At 54.4% G+C, this 23,024-nt stretch overlaps 1 protein-coding gene across 1 annotated transcript in view; it reads left to right on the plus strand.

The window, feature by feature from the left end:
* Nucleotides 1-23,024, plus strand: part of DNAJC11 (DnaJ heat shock protein family (Hsp40) member C11) — a 45,375-nt gene that overhangs the window by 11,362 nt on the left and 10,989 nt on the right. The window contains exons 8-16 of the mRNA XM_029945924.1: nucleotides 14,889-15,016; nucleotides 15,135-15,331; nucleotides 16,636-16,686; nucleotides 16,795-16,937; nucleotides 17,857-17,979; nucleotides 18,830-18,903; nucleotides 21,476-21,665; nucleotides 22,238-22,323; nucleotides 22,491-22,607. Of these exons, the coding sequence (XP_029801784.1) occupies nucleotides 14,889-15,016; nucleotides 15,135-15,331; nucleotides 16,636-16,686; nucleotides 16,795-16,937; nucleotides 17,857-17,979; nucleotides 18,830-18,903; nucleotides 21,476-21,665; nucleotides 22,238-22,323; nucleotides 22,491-22,607 (1,109 nt within the window). The remainder of the gene's footprint in view (nucleotides 1-14,888; nucleotides 15,017-15,134; nucleotides 15,332-16,635; nucleotides 16,687-16,794; nucleotides 16,938-17,856; nucleotides 17,980-18,829; nucleotides 18,904-21,475; nucleotides 21,666-22,237; nucleotides 22,324-22,490; nucleotides 22,608-23,024) is intronic.

Below are 23,024 nucleotides of genomic sequence, written 5' to 3' on the forward strand. Positions count from 1 at the left end.
GAACTTTGCTCATGTTATCTCAGCGCAGCCTCCTTCTGGAAAGCAGCTCCTGCTGGCTCTCGGCAAAGCTGCCGCTCAGGCCCTGGAGCACCGTGTTTTGAACCCTGTGCAGGGACGACCAAACCCATCCCAAGCCAAGGAGACTTCCAGGCAGCAGCACAGGCAAGGTCCCTGAGACCCTTTCCTGCAGTTGTGCTGCCCAAGCCCTTGGCAGGAACAGTCAGGGGACACTGTTACCAGCCACCTGAGACCCTCCAGAGCAGCAGGACTCCCTGCAGCACCGAGGATGTGGGATGTTTCCAGACTGCCTCGCTCGGGACCCCTGAGTTTCCCGCCCGGACACCGGCGCCGTGCACACCAGTCCCCAGGCTGTGCTGGCAGTGAGGTGACCCCCTGTAACCCCGTCAAATGCCTGAGGGAGTTCGCGTCCGTGACCTAGTGACGGGCCTGAGTCTGAGGGCTACTCCTCCATCCTGGGGATGATACCTTTTTCCTCTGATCTGTTAGGGAAGCAGATTGTCCCCGTGCATGCCCCGCCCCGCGAGGGGTTGGTTGTGGGAGTGGCTGATCGAATGTGGCCCCGGTGTCCTGTTCTGTGTCCTGTTGGCTGTGCCTGATAAGGCACCTCAGCAGCCGGACTCCGTCAGTGCGGCCAGGATGGCCTGGCCCGTAACCCTCCTCCAGAAGAAACAGATGCTGGCTTACAGCCGGGATGCCTGATAATATGCACTTCTGATCAAATACGTTCTAGAAAGTGGGGTTTTTTTTCCAAGACTCCTACAGCGTTTAGAGGACGTATCTTCAGAACACTCCCATCTATTTGAGGCCTACATTTCAAAGTATATTTATAAATGCGACACCTCTCCTTCCTGCCCAGCCTCCCCGCAGCAGCTGACGGCGTCGGTGGTGCAGGGCCGTGGCACGGACGGCAGGCGGGGAACCGAAACGCCTCGGGGCGGGCGGCATCGTGGGGAGCACTGAGGTCTCCGAGGCGCCCTGAGCCGGGCTCGGGTGGGGCGGTGGGCCTTCGTGGGCCAGCGCTCAGGGCCCCACACCGCGGGGAGGTCTGGTTTGAAAGTCCGCGTCGGCAGATGGAATGAGGGCCGAGGAGACGGGGTGGGACCTGGCGGGAGCAAGCTGTCGCTTTCGGATCTTTGCTGCCCTGGCTGGGGTTCTGCTGCATTCAGAGCCGTGAAGGGGAACGGGAACGTCACAGTAGCTGAGCCTCTGTGTCCTGCGATGAGATTGGCCAGCTGGGTGTGCTCGGGGATTGGTTCCCAGGACCCTGGGAACGTGTCTCCGGCCATGTTTCCGTGGAATGAGGCAGCGCAGCTGTGGCCATTTCACACAAGCCTGCAAGTTATTGTGAAATCCCTAATACTTTGCTACTTCCATAAACTGCTTCCAAATAAATAAGACGTTTTCTAACCAGAAATAGTGAGTGATAACCAGATGTTTGGCTAGGCAGCATTTTGAGGAGAGCTTTTGTTCCATTTCTGAGGGTTTTGCTTTTCACGATGAGCAGAAAGGTTCGGAATGTTCTCATCCTAAGAAAGGGGAGACCTCCTCTCTTAGGAATCCACAGGGGATGACCTCCTGCCGCCAGTGACAGTCACAGGGGACCGGCAGGCGGGGCACGTTTGTGGTACTCTTGTCTGAGACCTGGGTGGGTGTTTCTCTCCGTTGTAACCAGTAAGAGCTTGTTGGCCGGGGATTTGCCGGTGGGATGTATGCACCGAGATCAGGCAGAGAGGTCAGATGGGGAAAAGTCACAGATTGGAAATACTCTGACACGGTGATGCGGGACCGGAGCAGAGCACATGACCTGTGTTGCATTTTCTCGTCTGTAAAAGGAAGCCGCCTGACCTTCCTAACTACCACGCCAAGTTGGGAGAGGATTGAAAAAAATAGGAAATAGGTGTTAATTCATTAGAAACAGACGCACCTGCTGGGTGACTGCAACGTGGTCCTCGCTAGGTACCATTGAGGTTACGAATTCAGTTTTGTTTCTGTGTCTCCTCCAGCACCGCCTGGGAAATACTTGGTTTGGTCAGGCAGTTCTGGGCCCGTGGGGTGGGTTTGGATGGGGGCTGGCCATTGGGATTTCAACATGGCCCTCTGACAACACCGTCAGCCTTCTCCTATGGCCTAGTGGCGTTTCAGTGTGGCCAGCTACCTGTGAGTCTTGGTTTGTGTGAAATGAGCTTCTTAGAAATCACGAGCGGAATCGCCAGTTCCCGCGTGTGTGCCGTCGATGGCACGCGTGCACACGCACATTCACGCAGCACAGACGTGGGAGGCAGCGCAATAGCACCTTCCTCCAGGGATCGGGAGCCCTGCCCCGGAATTCTGATTCCACCCTCTTGTTCTGGGCCCAGGGTCAAGTCACCCCTCGGTCTTCACTCAGTTTCCTCTTGTGCAAAGTGGAAGGTTTACCACAAAGCCCACTGCTCGGGGCCAAAAGACCCCAAAGTCCCTAGCTTTTTTCCCTCTGTTTTCTGTCTTTGCTGTGCCAAAGTGAAGTCATCTGTTTCCGTGCTGGAAACCACCAGGCTCAGGTTGCTGGCGTCCTGGGATCTCCCAGGCCCTCACACTGAGCAGGCGCAGGGGGCAGTTTGTGGCTGGGCAGACGATGAGGCTCCCTCCACCTCCAGAGCGCCACGTGTGGCTGGACCCCCGGGGCTCCCACCCTCACTCTTCGAGATCTCGGTTTCATTTGCTTCATCCATCGACGCATCTTGACTTTCAGAGACTTACGATCACGCGGTAGAGTTGTTCTGTGCCACGTTCACTTCACACTGATTCTTTTCATTCCTTTCTTTGTTAATGCCCATAAACTGCTCTCTCTGACGACAGCCACTCTTGGGGATCTGAAGCCGACAGGCGTCGGGCAGCACTGTCGGACTTTATTACTGCTTCTAATGAACTTGTCCCCGTCCCCTGTGAAGGTAACTCTTAAGTCAAAAACTGTCGGGGGAGCCGTCATGGTCTGCCTCTGATGGTATGGACTGCTGTTTCTGACCCTTTTATAACAGTTCCTGGAGATCAGCACGTTATTTCCTGTGCCTTCCACTCTGCTTCTGCTGCCCAGAGCTGAACGTAAACTCCCTGGCAAGACCTCCTTTCTGATTTTAGAAAGGCCAGCTTATTGGTTTGGTTCCTGTAATTGCTTAAAAATACAATCCAGCTCTATCAGGAAACATTTAAAAAATGTATCAAGGAAGACCTATAACAGTAAAAGCATTTTTAAGTCCCAGAGTGTTTTCATCAAGATGCAGGATTACATTACTCAATTATTTTTAAAGGGTTTTTGAAAAGCTGGTGTTTCTGTCGCCGTGGCTAATGATTATGGGCATTCGAATGAGCCCACGGCTATGACTTCAGTCTGTTCAGTAGGAATGACTCTGATGTCATAAACTGACTCGGCTTCGCTGACAGGAGAATCGTGCAGAAAAAAGCTGTTTGAGCCCATATGTTTGTTGCGCTCGGTGGCAGGAATGGGCAGCTGTTGAGAGTCAAGAAGTTGGGACATCGGCACGGAGGAGGGGACCGAGTCCGAGAAGGCCGAGCCTTTGCAGACGAGAAGGGCCGGCCGCTCTCCCCATCCTGGCGACATGACCACTCAGAAACAGGGCGTCAGAATTAGAGACTCCGGTATAGGCGGGGAGGGCGGGTGGGGGGCCCGGCATCCTGGGACACTCTGGTAAGTCTGAGTCCGATCCTCCAACATCGGAGAGCATGGGCTCCGACGCGGGGCCCAGAATGAACCTGCAGGCCGCCTCACAAGAGCCACCATGGGCTCGTCGGCTGCAAAACTGGCAAACTGCGCGGTGCCTCTTAAAGCAATTGCCTCTTTGGGCAGAATTTTCAGTTAGTAATTGAGAATGCAGTTGACAGACATTTCTCACATTACCCTGATGGCCAGATAAAATACAAACATGCGAATCACTCGGAATGAAACGTTCCTGGCTGCATGAACACCTGATTCTACTCCGAGAAGGTTGACTGATGCGTCATTCCCAGCCTGGTGAGAAGCCTCTCCTCCTGGGAGAAAGGCTGTAACTTGGCCTGCTCAGAGTTTCCATGCGTGACGTCTGTGAAGATGTGTTTGTCATGTTCCCAGGTGACCCAAGGCCGAAGGACAAACGCAAGATTCTAAAAGATCCCGGTGACCCAGAGTGGCGAGGTTAGACGGCGCGAGCTAAGAGAAGGGAGGCCGGAGAAACCGTGGTCTCTGCTTCGTGTTAGCACCAGTTCAGAATGTTTCGTGCGTTGGGAGTGGGTACGGTAAGGAGGATGCATGGATTCACAGAGCAGTTTAAGTGAGGTGCCTGTAAGGAGCCGGGTCCTGTCCTGCTGTGGACCCGCAGCGGAGAACGGCGGCCGAGGCCCGAGCTGAGACACCACGCGCCGACTCTGTAACGCGTCCGCAGGGGGCCGGGCTGTGGGGGAGCGAGGTCTCGGTAAACGGGGAGGAGAGCCATTGGAAACAGGGCAGTCAGGCCCGCTGAGAAGGAAACAGCGGAACACAGACTGAGGCGAGAAGAGTTACCCGTGGGGACGTCAGGGAAGCGCCTTCTGGAGGCAGGAGCAGCCAGTGCAGAGGGTCTGGCGTGTCCCAGCGTGTCTGGAGCAGGGGCGGGGTCAGCGAGGCCCGTCCGCCGATTCCCTGTGGGGGAGGCAGCACCCGGCCTTAGTTGGTGACCCTTCGGGGGACCAGAACCAGCGGCACGAAGATGGTTTGGGCTCGATCTGAGCGGTGACAAGGACCGCACTTTCACCCACCATCTCATCCTGAACGCAGAGCGGCGAGGACCTGCGTCTTCCAAGCAGTGGGGGGAAGGGGGGCGGTTACATAATTAAGATAAAAATACGTTTTCCCGGCTGTTCACTGTTCACAGAGCCGGTGTGGGCGTGGACGCCAGGCCGGCTTCGGCGCTGCGGTGGCCTCTGGTGGCCTCCGGGCCCCGCCTGCCAGAAGGGGAGTCCTTTGGTCAAGTTGGCCCTCCTGAGGAGGGAGCCTCTGAGACTCGCGGCACGGGAAGTCGGCGGGTTTTTAAAGATGCACGTGAGGGGCGCCTGGGTGGCTCAGTCGGTTAAGCCTCCGGCTTCGGCTCAGGTCAGATCTTACGTTCGTGGGTTCGAGCCCCGCGTCAGGCTCTGTGCTGATCTCTAGCTCAGAGCCTGGAGCCTGCTTCCGGTTCTGTGTCTCCCTCTCTTTCTGACCCTCCCCCTCTCATATTCTGTCTCTCTCTGTATCAAAAATAAATAAAACATTAAAATAAAAGATGCACATGAGACCTTTCTGAGATTTTAATCGTTTTTAAGTAGACGCCAGTTTTGAAGGCTAAGGTGTGGGGAAAGTTTTTTCAGGTTTTCGGTGGTCAGAGTAATATGCGCAAGCAGTTAGAAAGTCGGGCGCCAGGCTTACTACAGAAACAAGTGGCCGGCCCTCCCCCCCCACCTGACCAGGGGGGGCCTGCCACTCCCGTCCCCTGAGCTCTTGCTTCGGCCATTTCTGCTGTGTTCCTGAGTTCCTTGTTTACACTGGCCTCTGTTTTTCCAGTTTCCCAGCATCCCTGTCCACCCAGCGGGGTGATAACTCCGTTTGGGTTAAATGAAAGTTCCCGAGAAATGCTCAGCTGAGCAAGGCGGTGTACCACAACTGCCAGACCTTTCTTGAAAGGCTTCTTCCTCAGGTGTTAGTAACTGTCTCTACGTTCCTTTGATGAGCTTTCTATAAGTCCGTCACTACTTGTTTCCAGACAATGGGACTGAACCTTCCCCCTTTGGTCGCACTCCTTAGATGCTCTGTCACTCTGGCCCATCCTGGTGGCACCCCCCAAGACCCACTCTTCGTCCTCCCTGCTCCCACTCCAGTCTGGACCCTGCTTTCCAGGTCTGTGTACGGCTGGGGCCCCAGGACTTTCCTCACTAGCATCCTAGGAATGCTGTTTGTTCAGTCAGCAGCCTGAGTCGCCTGAGACAGAACCTCCCTGCCCTCAAGGGGCTCAGAGCCCAGCCCTTTCCGGGGTTGGCTCCCACACCTCCCCGTCTTCCTGATTTATCCTTTTCTGTGCATCCTTCCAGTAGCTTCATTATAAAAGATGTCTGGGGGGCGCCTGGGGGGCTCAGTCGGTTAAGCCTCTGGCTTCGGCTCAGGTCAGATCTCACGTTTGTGGGTTCGAGCCCCGCGTCAGGCTCTGTGCTGACAGCTAGCTCAGAGCCTGGAGCCTGCTTCCGGTTCTGTGTCTCCTTCTCTCTCTGCCCCTCCCCCTCTCATGCTCTGTCTCTCTCTGTATCAAAAGTAAGTAAAACGTTAAGAAAAAAATTTTAAACATGTCTGGAAGGCAAGTTTCTTTGTCCTTTTTGTTCTACTTTATTTAAGTCTTTGAAAGAAAAAATAATAATGTAAGTGCGAATGCATATGCACACATACAGGGGATCACTTGTAACAGGAGTAAGGACGGAGGAGGGACCCACCGCCCGACCCCAGGACAAGAACATTCCTTACACCTTGCATCCACCTCCATGTCCCCGCCTGCCCCAGCTCCCTCCCAGACGGAAACGCATTCCACGTGGTCATCCTTGTGCTGCTTTTTAAGTTTTGTCATAAATCGTGTGTATGCGTGGGGCGCCTGGGTGGCTCAGTTGCTTAAGCATCCAACTTCAGTTCAGGTCATGATCATATGGTTCTCGGGTTCGAGCCCCACGTCGGCCTCTGTGCTGACAGCTTAGAGGCTGGAACCTGTCTTCGGATTCTGTGTCTCCCTCTCTCTCTCTGCTCACACTGTCTCTCTCTCTCTCTCTCAAAAATAAATTAAAAACATTTTTTAAAAAATGGCACCGGGCTATCCGTAGCTCTCTGCGGCTTGTTTTCTACCCACCGCTCAGACTCTTTCGGAGCTCGTTCCCGTTGCTGTAAACCGCAGCTAGCCTGCCCTCCATTCCGGGTGTTTGCCCTCACGAGCATTCCGCCCTGAAGGTTCTCGCGCGTGTCTCCTGGTGCACACACACGTGCAAGGGTGTCCTCCAACACCTAGGTGGAGAATTGATGGGTCATAAGATGGGCAGGCGCTCAGCCCTGAGAGATGGTGTCACATCGCCTTCCAGAGGTAGGGTGTGGGCTCTGCGTAACTCAGAGTTGTATCTCCATTGTATCTTTATCCTTAGCTGTTTCACTGTGTGCGGGTAGAGACGCACCTGTTATGCGGTGAGTCTAACTTAATGCTTAGTTACAGCTTCATACTTAACGTGAAAATTCCTGCTATATTTTTTTTTAACATCCAAGAACTTTCTTCTCAAACATACTGTTTTTTAGCTCGTGGGAAGGCACAAGGTAGGGCTGAGCTGTAGAGGCAGGCGCCCTGCGTTCACATCCTACCTCTGACACGTCCCAGCCGTGTGGCCTTGAGCAGGACACGTGGCCTCTCTTTGTTCAGCTCCGGTCATGATCTTGTGCCTCATGGGTTCAGGCCCCTCGTCGGGCTCTGTGCTGACAGCTGACAGCTCGGAGCCTGAAGCCTGCTTCGGATTCTGTGTCTCCCTCTCTCTCTCTGCCTCTCCCCTGCTCACCCTCCGCCTCTCTCTCTCTCTCTCAAAAATAAATAAACATTAAGAAAACTTTTTTGTTGACTGCAGATTCTCAGAGTAGCTGAACGGGAGTCTGTCCGGCTGCTCCCAGGACTGCCGGTTCCGCAGGCCCCTGGGCCCCCGGGGCGTTCCCATGGGGAACCGCCTGCAGCCTGCCGGTGTGGGAGCAAAAGGCTGCCTTCCTACATTGCTCACTGTTATCTACCGGTTAAAGAAAACAGGGCTGACGTAACAGTGGTTACTTAGGTGGTCTGGGAAGAAGGTGGTCCAGTGTGATTGTAGTTTACAGGTTGGAATAGATAATTAAAGGGTGACCTCTTCCTCTTGTGTTTGTCCTTGAACCTTTGAATCTTAAGGGTTGGTGATTTTTTTGAATAGCTCCAAACCTGAGAAGCCAATAAAGCAGATTCATTTGCTAAGTCGTGTTATATCCTTCCTCCGGTGGCCTGATCGGAGGAGGTCTGGCCCCCCAGCCCAGTCACTTCCGGTCCAGGCAGCGGACACCGCCCCGCACGACAGAGAGGGTCTTCCGTCTCCAGAGCAGATCGCAAAGGCCTCGGTTGGGAACCCATGGCTGCTGCCCGTCCCACGGACAGTGTTTCCCTAAAGGACTTTGTAACTGTCATCGTGCTGTCTTGTTACACTCGGAGAGCAGGGCTGAGTACCCGAGAGCAGGGCTCAGCCAACTAGGCCCACTGCCTAGGTTTCTTCAGCCCCTGAGCTAGCAATGGTTTTGATTACATCTTTGATGGGGTTTTTTTTTTAATAAATTTTTTTAATGTTTTATTTATTTTTGATACAGAGAGAGACAGAGCATGAGAGGCGGAGGGGTAGAGAGAGAGGGAGATACAGAATCTGAAGCAGGCTCCAGGCTCTGAGCTAGCTGTCAGCACAGAGCCTGACGTGGGGCTCGAACCCACAAACTGTGAGATCTGACCTGAGCCGAAGTCAGAGGCTTAACCGACTGAGCCACCCAGGCACCCCTGATGGTTTTTAAGAAATCACAAGAGGGGCATCTGGGTGGCTCGGTTGGTTGAGTGTCTAACTCTTGATCTCAGCTCAGGTCTTCATCTCAGGGTCGTGGGTTCAGGCCCCATACTAGACTCCATGCTGGACATTTGGCCTCCTGTAAAAAAATAATAATTTGTGACACATAAAAATGATATGAAACGGGACGCCTGGGTGGCTCAGTCGCTTAAGTGTCCGACCTTGACTCAGGTCATGATCTCACAGTTGGTGGGTTCAAGCCCCATGTCGGGCTCTGTGCTGGCAGCTCAGAGCCTGGAGCCGGCTTCGGATCCATGCTCGCTCGCTCGCGCTCTCTCTCCCCACCCCCATCAGAAATAAAAATGAAACTTGAATTTCAATGTTCTAAAATAAAGTTTTATTGTAATACAGCAAAGCTCATTAAGTATGACCTGTGGATCTTGAGTGATTTCAGCTGTGGTCGTTTACAAAACCTAAAATATGATCTAGTCCTTGTCAGAAAAAGCTTGCTGACCCTGCTCTAGAAAACTAAAGTGACATGTGCAAGTATTTTCCTTGGTAAACTCCTTTTTATTTGAAAAATGTGATTTAGGGGCGCCTGGGTGGCTCAGTCGGTTGAGCGTCCAGCTCTGGGCTGACAGCCAGCTCAGAGCCTGGAGCCTGCTTCAGATTCTGTTCTCCCTCTCTCTCTGACCCTCCCCTGCTCACACTCTCGCTCGCTATCTCAAAAATAAATTTGAAACCTGTGATTTAATTACAATTTAATAATAAAAGGACCCAAACCTCTGTACGTTGAATTAAAAGTCGTTGGGAAAGCGCTGGCTCATTAATTTATCCAGCATTCGATCTGTTTCCTCTTTCTCTTTTCCTTGATCTTTTTGATCTTCTGTCAGAATTCAGATCATTCACCTGTCAGAGTCGTGACTTCTCGTATAATAGCATGTGGTCTTGACAGTTTCTGAAAGTGAGCTGTAAGTTGCCCCCAGTGTCTCGTTAGCACGCGGAGAAGAGGCTCCCCGGTTCTGGTGCTGGACCAGTCCATTTCGGAACGGTGAGCTCCTCGAACTGGAGGAGCAGCAGGGGCGGCCTCCACACCGCTCTGTGAAGGACCTGTCCTTGTGCACCCAGACCCACGTGATCGCTCGTTCTCTGGGACCGTCCCTCGCATCCCCGTGGCTGGCACGTGAGCCGATACTGACCTTTCTGGGGCGAGTCCTTGGATCAGCGCCGAAGCCTTTTGAGTCTCAGAAGTCACTGGCTCGGGCGCCTGGGGGGCTCCATCTGTTCAGTGTCCGACTTCAGCTCAGGTCGTGATCTTGTGATTTGTGGGTTCGAGCCCCGTGTCAGGCTCTGTGCTGACAGCTCAGAGCCTGGAGCCTGCTTCGGATTCTGTGTCTCCCTCCCTCCCTCTGACCCTCCCCTGCTCATGTTCTGTCCCTCTTTATCTCTATCTCTGTCTCTCAAAAATGGATAACATTAAAAAAAAAAAAGTCACAGGCTTATTGGAGTGTTTGGTTATTTTGGCCTTGTTTAAAGGAACAACAAAATAGTTGAAAAAGTGAAGACTTGAGCACTATTTTTTAACTTTTAAAGGCTCTTCTACCCTCTGGTGAGCAGGTTGATTATCAGTGTGGAGTCAACACAAATACGTAGCATATTAAAATTTTTGTTTGGGAAAGGAAAGAGAACCGTATTTAGCATTCTGAAAGTTTTAGCCAACCCAACTAGACAAATAATAAAAGAGAGATAAATGCTGAAAGGGCTCTAGTTTTCTGCGTGGGCTCTGACTGCCTGCCCTTCGAGAACCAACTAAAGCCCATCTGAGCCTAACAAGCCGAGTGAGGCCGCCAGAGCGAGGGCCGCGGTCCCCCGCACCCCTGCCGCCCCGCTCACAGAAGAGGCCCCCGCCTCCTTCCTTGTCCCGGCACAACGGCGAGGCACCTGCCGGACGAGGGCCGAGGGCCGGGCCGGGTCGCCCTGCCTGCGGCGCTGCAGGGGCCTGCGGCGTTCATTGCCAGCCAGCATCCTGACAGTGGCCCCGCTGGGGCGACCGTCATTCCTCACCCAAATCCCAGGACATTTCTGAGAGAGGAAAGGGGCACTTAAAATAATTTAAATTATACACTTTCCTGAAATGGTTATTGACCAACACTGGCTTTATCATATTGGAGAAGCTCTGAAATGGTTTATTCAAAAAATGCTTTCAAAAATAAAATATTTCTGGGGCGCCTGGGTGGCTCAGTCAGTTAAGCCTCTGACTTCGGTTCAGGTCAGATCTCACGTTCGTGGGTTCGAGCCCCACGTCAGGCTCTGTGCTGCCAGCTAGCTCAGAGCCTGGAGCCTGATTCCTGTTCTGTGTCTCCTTCTCTCTCTGTCCCTCCCCCCCTCATGCTCTGTCTCTATGTATCAAAAATAAATAAAAACATTTAAAAAAATTTAAAAATAAATAAACAAAAATAAAATATTTCTTTAAAAAAAATATCTGCCTGGGGGGCTCAGTCGGTTAAGTGACTGACTTCAGCTCAGGTCATGATCTTGCAGTTCATAGGTTCGAGCCCCGCATTGGGCTCTGTGGTGACAGCTTAGAGCCCGGAGCTGCTTCCGATTCTGTTTCCCTCTCTCTCTGTCCCTCCCCCCCACCCCACGCTCTCTCTCTCCTTCAGAAATAAACAAACTTTTAAAAAATGTAAAGCATATACTTAAAATTCTATTGATTATGTGGACATTAAAAGAAGCAGGATGCCTGGCGGCTCAGTTGGTAGAGCATGCCACTCTTGATTTCATGATCGTGAGTTCAAGTCCCACGTTGGGCATAGAGCCTACTTAAAAAAATAAATAAAAGTAGCAGAAGCAGGATCGCTTTTGGCACACATTCACCCACCTAAAGGTTTGCCAGTTGTCCTCGCCTCTGACATTCTGCATTCTGGTTATGGATCACTGCATACCCTGTCACGCCAAAACTTAGGGGCCTGCGTGGACAGCGTGGTTTTCTCTCCCGGTCCTGTGGTTGACCAGACTCGACCGGAGGGGTCTCCCTGCGGGTCTCTCACGTGGGTGAAGCCCGGTGGCCGCTGGGTCACGCTGAAGAGGCCACCTGCACTCCTGTGCCGCCCAGGGGGCTCCCCCCACCCCACCCCTGACCACAGCTGGCCTGGGCTTCCCCACAGCCTGGCAGGCTCGGGGGCCGTGTTCTGTGTTCGTGGGCTTCCCCAGAGAGCACCTGCAGAGGCCCGGAAGAGGCTTTGAGTCTTCCTGTGACCCAGCCCTAAAGGCCCCGCCCACTCCGCTCTGTGGGACCGAAGTCGGTCCCCGGTCCCATGCAGAGAGGAGAGGGCTCCGCGCAGGGCCCCCTGCCGGCAGGCGGGGCTCCCGGGGAGGTGTCCTCAGGTGCTTCTCCCCACACTGTGGCACCACTGTTTGTCCGAAGAGCGTACCTTCAGTGTATTTTCCCTCTTTCGTGACGTTGCCTACCATCTTCATGTGTTTGTATTTAGTAACTTTGAAATTTTTAACATATTTGATTCTTCTCTGTATACTGTAGTATTCTTAATTGAGAAAATTCTCTCAATTCTAAATTTCTTCCTTGTGCAACAAATATTCTAGCCCGAGTGTTTTCACAGGCATTGTCTTTTTGCCTCCATTCGGAATATTTTCCCTTGACACATTTTTTTTATAAATTGTCTTTATTTAAGATCTTTTGAGTGCTTCATCAAATTTACATCCCGACACACAACTGCAGGCAGGCCTTTCTGTTCCACTCCAGGATAGAAGATAAATTCAACTAATTAAAGATGACAGCTTGGCCCAAAGATTCTTACCAAAAATTGAGATATTCCAAAATACCATTATGGAATTTCAAAATGAAAAAAACCGTTGGCACTCTTATTTTATTCAGTGTGTCCTTCCTCAGGAGCTCAATTCCAGACTTACACGCTTTACTTTCAGTGATTGCAATTTCTTAAATATTTTAAAAGCCACAGGGTTTATTGTGCCATTTTAAAAGGGGGTTCTTTAAAGACTCAGACATTCCTAATATTCAATTTTTAATGCACTGGCATGCCGCACAAAAAATTGCTGTTACTCTGAATACACAGAAATATTTGTACATTTCGACAACTCTGACTTTATTTTCCAGAAGTATAATGTCCAGCTTTTTGTTTGTTTGTTTGTTTTATTTTGTGTTTTAAGGTTATTTATGTATTTTGAGAAAGGAGGAGAATACAAGCAGGCGAGGGGCTAAGTGAGGGAGAGAGAGAAAGAGAGGGAGAGAGAGGGAGAGTCCCAAGCAGGCTCCATGCTGTCAGCCTAGAGCCCCACACAGGGCTCAAACTCCCCAACCTCAAGATCATGATCTGAGCTGAAATCAAGAGTCAGAAGCTTAACCGACTGAGCCACCCAGGCGCCAACACCCACCCCCCCCCAAGCCCGTTTTGACCCAGTTATGCATCTGTGTGCACGGTGACTAATCCCAAGACTATTTCTGCTCCATGGGTCTCTTGTTTCAATAAGATACTTTCACTATAATGCTGAACTTTACCGAAACTAGCATTTGAGTGTCACCACAAAAACAAAATTTTACATTCATTATGGAACATTTTTAAAAATTTATTTTTAATGGTTTTTTTTTTTAATTTATTTTTGAGAGACAGCATGAGCAGGGGAGGGTCAGAGAGACAGGGAGACACAGAATCTGAAGCAGATTCCGGGCTCTGAGCTGTCAGCACAGAGCCTGACGCGGAGCTCGAACCCACGAACCTTGAGATCATGACCTGAGCTGAAGTCGGATACTTAACCGCCTGAGCCCCCCAGGTGCCTGTCATTGTGGAACATGTGACAAGAGTTCACAGTGACATTTTCTCGTGGGGCTCCCCCAATTCCCACACGAGCGGCACACCACAAGCAAGTCTCGGGCACCAACAGGGCGCTCCCCCTGCTCCCCCTTGGGTTCTTTGAATTCTCTAGAGGGGCTTGCAGCACACCTGACCATTTAGGAATCCACAGCCAGAGTGAGGTCTGGGGAAAGGTACAGGGAGGGCTTCCCGCTCTCTCCAGACACCCTGCTCTTCTCTTGCGGATCTTCATGGAGGCTTCATTGTGTCCAAGGTCATTGGCCATCAGCCTCTGGCTCCTCCCCACCCCCACATTTTCCAGCCCTCTTGTCACTTGGTTGGTCCTCCTGGCATCCAGCCCCCACCCAAGGGTGAAGACCACAGTCACCTTCATTAACATAACAGAAGACACTTCACCAGAAATTCCTAGAGTTCAGGAGCTGTGAGCCTGGAGACCCTGTGGATGAAGACCGAATACATGTAGTCACTCAGACGCCCACACGGCATTTCTTACCATTCACAGTCTCGCACGTTTATAATTCAGACGATTATTAAGATTAGCCGATTTTCTGTTTGAAGCACCCGGTTAACACGCACAGGAAACTGGCGTCATTAGCAGCTGTGAGGTTCTTCTGCTAATAAAACAAACACACAAACAGCTGTGGCGCTTTCATGTGTGCATTTCAGCCCTTAGAGCAGAAAAATGAGCGAAGTTAACAGGAGCTACTGCTTGATCTGAAAGACGTTGTTTTCCACAGTCACCTGTCCGTCCCTGCTGCCGCTCCGCCTCCCTCCCAGGCGTGGTCTTCGGAGAACAGGGCGCTATTAAAGGAGACGCTGGGGTCGGTGCAGCAGCCAGAAGACTGGATTTTCGTGTGGTCTGAGTTCGCTCTATGGATGGATGGTCAAGGTTGGAAAACCTGCAAGTTACAAATTCATCAACTTGCTGAGAAAAAGAAAGTATTATCCCCCAAAAGACAACAAAACCCCTGCCTATTTTTCCTCAGGAGTTGCCCAGTTTGGCTCACTGTCAATTTTTATGTGACTTATGAACAAAGAATGATTTTTGCATTTTTTAATAATCCCCCAAAAAAACAAAAGAAAAGTTATATTTTGAGATCTGAAAGATGTACGAAATTCAGATTTCAGGGTGAATGAAGAGAGTTTTACCCGAGCTGGAGCCCCGCCAGGGTCAGCTGGGCGGTGGGCTGTTCTCCCTACAACAGGGACCGTAGGACCCACAACACCCAACATAGTGCCAGGGGCCCTTCACAGGACACGTGCCGCCACCTGAGTGTGCCTGCCGTTCAGCAGGAGAAAATCACGGTGGCGAGAGGGTTCAGATGCCATCTGACATAAACCTGCCAGGGTTCTGTTGTTTGGGGGGCAGTAATTCTTTCTTTCTGGCAAGTGCTTCACGTAGCAGGACTGCAGGACTGGCCGCCGCTGTCTCCCACCCATGTTCACCTGCACCCACAGTTCCCCGTGCACATGGCTGACCGCAGCGCCGTGGGTGTCCAGGGCCAGGGCGCGGGCCACCTGCCTGATGACACCACTTGGGCTACAGCATCTGCTCTGGCTCACACCCCCACCAAGACAGGGGGCGGGTGACGGCCTGGCCTGCGCACCGGCTGGCCTCTGGGGTGGGCTGCTCACACCTCACCCGGAAGGAGCTGAGAGATGTGGGGTCTCCTGAGGGCTCCGTGTGCCCCCCACCACCACTAGAAGGGGTGCTGGCAGGTGCCAGGAGTGCAGAGTGACGGCCTATCCACCCAGTCTGGCTTCCTGGCTGAAGGCAGCTGCTGACCAGGAGAACAGGGGAGAGGATGCTGGGAGTGCGCTACGCAAGCACGAGGCCCTGGGATCACCGCCAGCGCCGGGGAACCGCAGCGTCGGCCTGGCCCCTCCTGGGCCGCCGCGATGTCTGCCAGTCAGCCTCGGGCAGTGGCCACCGGTGCTCCAGCGTCCTCCTCCCTCATGTCCCTCTCCCGTCTTTGTTCTGTGTCCCCGACGGAAACACATGCTCCCACACTGCCTTGGGGGCGGTAGGTGTTCTGTGTCGTGATTGTGGAGGCGGTTTTGCGAGTCTACACGTCTGTCAGAACTCACTGAACTTGGCACTTTGGGTGGGCGCAGTCATGTTATTGTATGTAAATTAGACCTCAGCACAGGGGCGCCCGCCTTCCGCTCCGCCGTGATCTCAGCGGTTCTGCTGAGGGTGTGGAGCCTGCTTGGGATTGTCTTTCTCTCTCCCTCTCCCTTCCCCCTCTCTTCCCCTCCCCTCCCCCCCCCTCCCCCATTCACACCCCGTCTCTCAAAATAAGTAAATAAACTTTAAAAAAAAAAAACTCAATACAGTTTTTTTAATGGGCTGCAGGGAACTGAATAAAAACGTGTGTGGCCAGACATTTATGTGGGATTAAGAAATATGCCCATCTGAAAATTCTTATGACGATGAAATAATAAACATTGATTTTCCTGAGCGGGGAGCATTTTATGTCCATCAGCACATTTCAGCTTCACGTTTCTTGAGAGAATATGGTGTTCCATTTCTCGAAACTTAATTCTCAGATTAATTTTAGAAGGTGAGGGGGGCCTGGGTGGTTCAGTGGTTAGGTGACTCTTGATTCTGTCTCCGGTCATGATCCCAAGGGTCATGGGATGGAACCTGCTTGGGCTTCTCTTTCTCTCTGCCCCTTCCCTGTTTGCCCTCTCTAGCTCTAAATAAAGACAAAAAAAAAAATCATGATTTAGAAGGTGGAAGAATTTTTCAATCTCCCATTTGTTCACAATTGATTTTGTATCCACTTTTTGTTTTAAGTTGATTTATTTATTTTCGGAGAGAGCATCCCAAACAGGCTCTGAGCTGTTCAGCACAGGGCCCGACATGGGGCTCAAATTCACAAACCGTGAGATCATGACCTGAGCTGAAGCGGAGTCAGATGCTTACCCAACTGAGCCCCACAGGCACCCCATCTTTGAAGTTATTTCTATGTTTAAAAGAGTTCTGAGGTAGTTCTATGATTTAAAGAGTGTCTAGGATCAAATGTGAACATGTTTGGTCCACACAGCCTGAGTCTCGGTGGCGTCTGCATCCGTGGGTTCAATCTAGAGGCGATCTAACGTTAGAGCCGCGAAGCGGGTCCTGCTTGGGTGCTAAAAACCAAATTGTGTCGACCTTGTCCCCTTCCCTGACACTGGTCTTGGGCGTCTCATTCGCCTGCAGACGTGACTGGTCCTCTGGCCCTCGCCCTCGGTGGATCCCGGCTGCGGCGCGGTCTGAACTGTGACATTCATGCTCCGCGGGCCTCCTGGCAGAGCCCTGCCTACACTCCGCAAACCGCGGCTGTGCCCCACAGACGCCTCCCCCGCTGCTGACTGCTCGTTTTTCTGCCCCAGGGGACCATCAGTGTTGGCATCGACGCCACTGACCTCTTTGATCGCTACGAGGAGGAGTACGAGGACGTGTCCGGAAGCGGCTTCCCGCAGATCGAAATCAACAAGATGCACATATCCCAGTCCATCGAGGTAACGCCGGCCCCGCCCCCGGCCCCCCGAGCGCAGCGAGGCGCGGGTTAACGAGGCGCAGCGCGCCGCGCAGCTGTGCTTTTCCTCATCTTTATTTATGAAAGGATGTAATTAGCCACTTTAAAAAACAAAAAAGAATTCCAGGCACAACCTTGTTTGTTATTGCTCTGCAGACGTGTCAGCAATATGAGTGCCAGAGGGCGCTTAACTTCCAAGGTCGTAGGGCTCCCCCAGCAGCAGAAGTGCCAGCGCTCCGGGAGAAATAGGGGCCAAGGACGGGTGGCTTGGGGCGAGAAAGCAAGCCTCCCTGGGTGGTTCCAAGACCCAGTCTTAGTTTTAAGGCACCCTCTGGTGTGTGCAGAAAACACGGTGTTCAGCTAACCCCAGGTCACTCTTCCTGCCCACGGTTTGGACGTGGCACTGGCCGGCCGGTCTGCCGACGGTAGGAGTAGGTCTCTGCCTCGCCTCATTTGTCGATTCTCAGGTGCATCGCGTGCAGCCATGACTCTGGGAAGCCGTTCCCTCTGGTGGGGCTCCCGGGGCTAGTGCAGTCCCTTCCGCGGTGCCGGTGGCGAGCAAGGCCCGGAGAGGTGCAGGCCTCCCAGGGTGGCAGGAAGGACACGCGAAGCAGTCCCCTTGTGCCTGCTGCCGTCAGGACACTGAGACCCAGGATGTGGCCGTCTTTTCCCTAGAAAAGTGCCCGCTAATACTTGTGCAAAACATGACCTTGGTGGCCACATGCAGTTCCGATGGCAAAGTGGGAGAGAAGTGAAGCGGCCGAGGTCTTACATGCATCGTCCCGGTGCCCTTGAGCTGCGGGTCTTTGGCCGGGCACGCGCAGTGTATTCATCAGGCCGCCGCCCTGGCGCCTCCCGGTCTCTGATTCATTCATTCATTCCCAGCAAATCTCATTTCCTAGGCACCCTTGACAGCTACGGACACGGCCATCCTCTCCGGAAGCCTCTCAACCCAGAATGGAAATGGAGGGGGCTCCATTAACTTCGCGCTTAGACGAGTCACTTCCGCGAAGGGGTGGGGAGAGGTAAGAACGGCGGCGGGCAGGGCCGTGCTGTCCACCGCAGTCTTACTCTGACACTGACGCTCTAAGAGCCAGCCCTCAAAGAGACCTAGGTTGGCCTCATCCCTGTATGAAAGGGCAGGTGTCAGACTTGGCCTGAAGTGACTGTCCCCAAGAGAAAATAACATCCCGTGCCTGAGGAGGAGCCCTCTGTGTGCCGGACGGTTCCCAGGAGGCGCCGCCTTATGGAAATCCAGCCTCGAGAAACCCCGCGTCTCCGTTCCCTTCCGGCAGAAACCTGTGGGCCTCCCCGTGCCCGCACGCTCTGTGAGGGCCCTGCTCCACTGATCGGCGGTCGCTTAACGGCCAGCGTTGCTGAGCACGTTGAACTACATCAAATTAACACTGAGGAGTCACCTTGAAAGTCACCCAGACAAGTCAGTGAGGCCACCAGAGCCGCGGGGACCTCCAGGGCTACGTGAGGGACCCCTGGCGTAGTGCCAGCCGCCTGAGGGCCGGCTCCAGTCACCCAGGAGACCCTCGGCGATGAAGGAGAGCAGACCGGGAATGTGAGGGAGGGGGACCCCCGCCCCGCACCCCGACCGCAGACACCAGCCAGGCTCCCCTTCCTTGGAACTAGCAGAGGCGTGCAGTGCCTCCTTTAGAGGGCCCCGTTCTGGCACCTGCCTCCTTTGGATCAGTGGAAACAGTCCCTCGTTTGCCAAAGGTCAGGAGAAGGCATTAAGAATCTTCCAGCTCCTACTCTCAGAGCCCTGGCAAGGGCCAATGGCGCTGAACTCTAACCAAAGGCATTTACCTGGGTTGCTGGTATCAGAGAAAACGCTAACGCCTTTTCTTTTTCTCTTCTGAACAGTTAGAATTTGGAGCCGGGGATCTGCAGGGACCTTTATTTGGTCTGAAGCTCTTCCGTAATCTCACGCCAAGATGGTAAATAGAGAAATTCTCTTCGTTGGTCCTTGTGGATTTAGGAGACTAGAACCAGTGGGTTCTATGCCGAGGTCACCCAGACTCACCTTTTCTGTCCCACAGGGTCACCAGGGGCAGACCCTGTGGCACTGGCAGAGAGCCAAGGCAGGACACATGTTGTGGAGAGCTCTGGGTGGGCAGGTACGGGGAGGGGCCCTCTGCTGCTCGGCCCTGGCCTGGGCTGGTTCCTGCTCTGTGCTCCGCAGTCCCCCCTCTGTGGGGACGAGGCTCCGGCCCGCTCACCGGGGCCACTGAGGACCAGGACAGAGAGAGTGGAGGGGAGGCACCTTCACGGGGAAAGCAGTCAGTGGCCTGAAGTATTTATGAACTTGTGGGGATCATTTCTTTGTCCTGAGAATGTTTTAAGTTCTGGAACGGTCTTTATTCGAACGGCGAGGGGACATCTGGGGGGCTCAGCTGGTTGTGCCTCCGACTCCTGATTTCGGCTCAAGTCACGGTCTCAAGGTCGTAAGATCAAGGCCCTCGTCGGGCTCTGCACTGAGTGTGGAGCTTGCTTTAGGTTCTCTCTCTCTCTCTCTCTCTCCTCTCTCTCTGTCCCTCCCCTGACTCTCGCGCTCTTAAAACAAAAGAGCGAGGCACGTGTGAGACTGCCTGACAGCCTGTGAGATGCGCAGACGTGGGCACTTTAAGGCCCGTTCCTGCAGCTGTACTTCCTGCCTTCTAGAACCACAGAGGCGTCCTTATTTCCCACCTGTGCGAGGCCACAGGGAAGAATTGGGTGGAAGGCGGAATAAAACCTCTTCTGTTTAGTTAAAGGAGCTCTGAGCTAGGGTCTGTGTTTGAAAAGAAAGGTTTTCACTTGGCGGTTGGCCGTACATGTGCACACCCACCAGGCTCCGCGGGGAAGACGCACCCTGCCCGTCCTCAGCTTGCCTGCACAGGTCTGTCCCCCTGGTGCCGACTGAGAGCACAGATTCCTGCCCCCCACCCTTCACACCAGCCGTGTCCTCTGAGAGGCCTGGGAATCTGTGCTTTTAGCCAGCACCCCAGTCCTCAGACTCACTGAGGAGACACTTCAGTGAGGGGAGTCTGTTGGCCAGATCATTCTGGTTGAGCCTCAGGTGAGCGGTTGCCCGGGAGCGGGGCCAGGGCTGGCCGGCCACCAGCCTTTACAGGTCTGGAAAGGGAATCTCGTCATAGTGCCCAGTAGTTTATGAGGCTTGAGAATGCAGGTGTGTAGATAAGGATGCCGGGGTGTCGGTGTGCAGCATCTGCTCTTCAAGGTGCCCTGATCCTAGGGTCAGCCAATCTGCGGGTCCAGACTAGCGATCAGAAGGTTGGTTGGGGGTGTGGATTCAGCTCCGAAAAGGCAGACGGCCTGTGGAGTGTTCGTCTTCCCGCCTGGCTGATCTCTCTCCCTGTAGGGCATGCTGGATAAAAATACTAAATCTTATTGCTTTAGTTAAACAGGGATCTCAGTCTTCACAGTTTGATGCTTTTAAATGCTCCCCGACTGCCTTCAGGTTCTAGGATGGCTTTAGCCTCCCTCCTCCCTGCCCGCCTCCCCCTGACCCCGCCGTGGCTGAAGCGGAATGCCCAGCCGTCACCGGAGTGACTGGGGAGAAGTGAGGGAAGGTTGGGGTGGAGAGGGGTATTCAGCCATGAGAAGTTACCAAGAGTCCACAAGAATGCTGTGATCAGATCAGTCATGTTTATTATTTAATGGCAACAGTGACACCTTGCAGGCTTAGGAAAGAGACAGAGAACCGAGACTTTGGCAGTCTGGTGGACGGAGAAGGCCGGCTGTTTGCTCGGCTTTCAATGCTTCGGGTAAAGTGTGAATCCCTTGGTCGTTGAAATGAAATACCTTTTTTTAACCAGAAGATGGGGCTGACTCCTTTGGAAACCAACTTCCAATGCCCTTCAGGCCAAGTCGCTTACTGTTCTGGCTGCTCCAGTGCACGGCCGTGGGTGGACACCGGAGTCACATGGCCGATGCCTGGTCCCCCACGCCAGAGCTCTGACTTCCTTGGTCTGGGGTGGCCTCTGGGCAAGGGGTCCTCCAACTTCCCTGCACAGTGGAGTCACCCGGCAAGCTTTAAACCCCCCAGGCCCGTAAGTCAGAATGCCGGGCCATGGGAGCCGAGCGCCAGGATTTTTCAGATTAGCCGGGTGATTCCAGTGTGCAGCCAACTGGGGGGCCTGACCACCCACCCCAGACCCCCTTCTCTGCTCCCGCCCTGACGGGATTCTGAGTTGCAGTCGATTGGACCCACTAGTGTTCAGAGCACAGACATTCATTCGGATGCCTCTCTGGTTGTAGTTAGAGTCAGAACAGTGGGGCGGGCAGCGCACATCCGCAGGGAGGGAGGGTTCCCAGGAAGACTGCCCGAGGCCCCTTCTTGCCCCCCCTCGAGGACAGGCTCGGTGGCCTGTTTTGCTTGTGGGGCACTGGCTCGGGGAGCGCTGGAAGGCAGGTGAGCAGGGTCGTAGCCTGGCAGAGAGGAAGGGGCCACAAACAGCTGAGAAGCAGGTGTCATCCAAGACCCTTTCTCTCTGTGTGTCCCCCCAGCTTTGTGACGACCAACTGTGCTCTGCAGTTTTCGTCCCGGGGGATCCGGCCCGGCCTCACCACCGTCCTGGCCCGGAACCTGGACAAGAACACCGTAGGCTACCTGCAGTGGCGGTGGGGCATCCAGTCGGCCATGAACACCAGCGTTGTCCGGGACACCAAAACCAGCCACTTCACGGTGGCCCTGCAGGTGAGCGCAGAGCCGCGCCCCCAGGCATCCCTCCTGTCCCTCACCCCCGTCACCCTGCCCGCACCTGCACTCCCATGGGCGCCACGAGGGGCAGGTGTGGGCCACGCACACTCAGGAGTGTGGACACACCACGGTCCTCAGGCCCCGGGGTAACTATGTTGCAGTTTCCTAAAGCAAAATGCCCTTTGTGCATCTTCTAGTGGGAGGAGCCCGCAGAGTCAGGGTGGGAGCGAGTGCAGGTTGGTAAGGGACCCCCAGAGCGGAGCCGTGCCCTCAGAGGCCGCTGTGCGGGGCAGGGGCACAGGCTGCGAGACCCCCAGCTTGAACGTCCGCCCTCACCGCCCGCTGCCGAGGTAGGAACGCAGGCCCCTCATCACAGAATGCTTCCCCTCCGTGAGGCATCAGGAAACCGGGTTTCTGTGGGGGCTCCGCCAGATTTTAAATACTGGCCCAAGAAAGCCACCCACGGACCGTGGCCCAGAGAGGGGGCTCGGCAGCCCGCGCGCGCACAGCACCCGCCTTCTCGCGGCTCCGCGCCCCCAGCCCGCCCTCCTCTCCCCGTGTCTTCCCAGCTTGGAATCCCTCACTCCTTTGCGCTGATCAGCTATCAGCACAAATTCCAGGATGATGATCAGACCCGCGTGAAGGTCTCCCTGAAGTAAGTCCGGCCTGCCGCCCGCCGTCCCCGCCCTGGGGACTTGGGTCTGGTGGAAGGGCTGCGCCCCTGGGTGTCATTCGTGACCCCCCCACCCCGGGTGGGGGGTGCGGGGCGAGCGGGAGGGACAGGCCGGGACCCGGCTCGCTCAGGCCGCATGCTCCCCGCAGGGCCGGCTTCTTCGGGACGGTGGTGGAGTACGGGGCCGAGAGGAAGATCTCCAGGCACAGCGTCCTGGGCGCCGCGGTCAGCGTGGGGGCCCCGCAGGGCGTGTCTCTCAAAGTCAAGTAAGTCCAACTGGGTCTTCCTGGCCCATCCGGCAGCTTGTGACTCACCTGGGCTTCACCCATGTTAGCGATGAAGGACACTGTGCTTCATAATTAGGTACGGTCGCTTCTGGCGTAGGGGGTAAGCACACGTCAAGGAGCCGCTTAGGGTCTGAGGCTGCGGTCGGGGACCTTCCACGTGCTCTGCAGCCCGCCCGCATCTGTCCCTCCCCCGGGGGCCCCGGAGCCGGCCCCGCCCGCCCACTCATCAGCAGTGCACACCGGGTCGCCCTCGGCGGTGCGGCGTCCGCATCCCCTCTGCCCGACCCTGCACCGCCGCTCCAGGGATGGTCCTTCCTGCCGCCCAGCCTCTCCGCGCCGCCCGTTTCCCAACTGGCTGGCGGCTTCCAAACGGAGGCACGTGGGACACGGCGGTCT

Source organism: Suricata suricatta, chromosome 8, assembly GCF_006229205.1.
Source record: "Suricata suricatta isolate VVHF042 chromosome 8, meerkat_22Aug2017_6uvM2_HiC, whole genome shotgun sequence".
In the NCBI taxonomy this organism is placed as follows: domain Eukaryota; kingdom Metazoa; phylum Chordata; class Mammalia; order Carnivora; family Herpestidae; genus Suricata; species Suricata suricatta.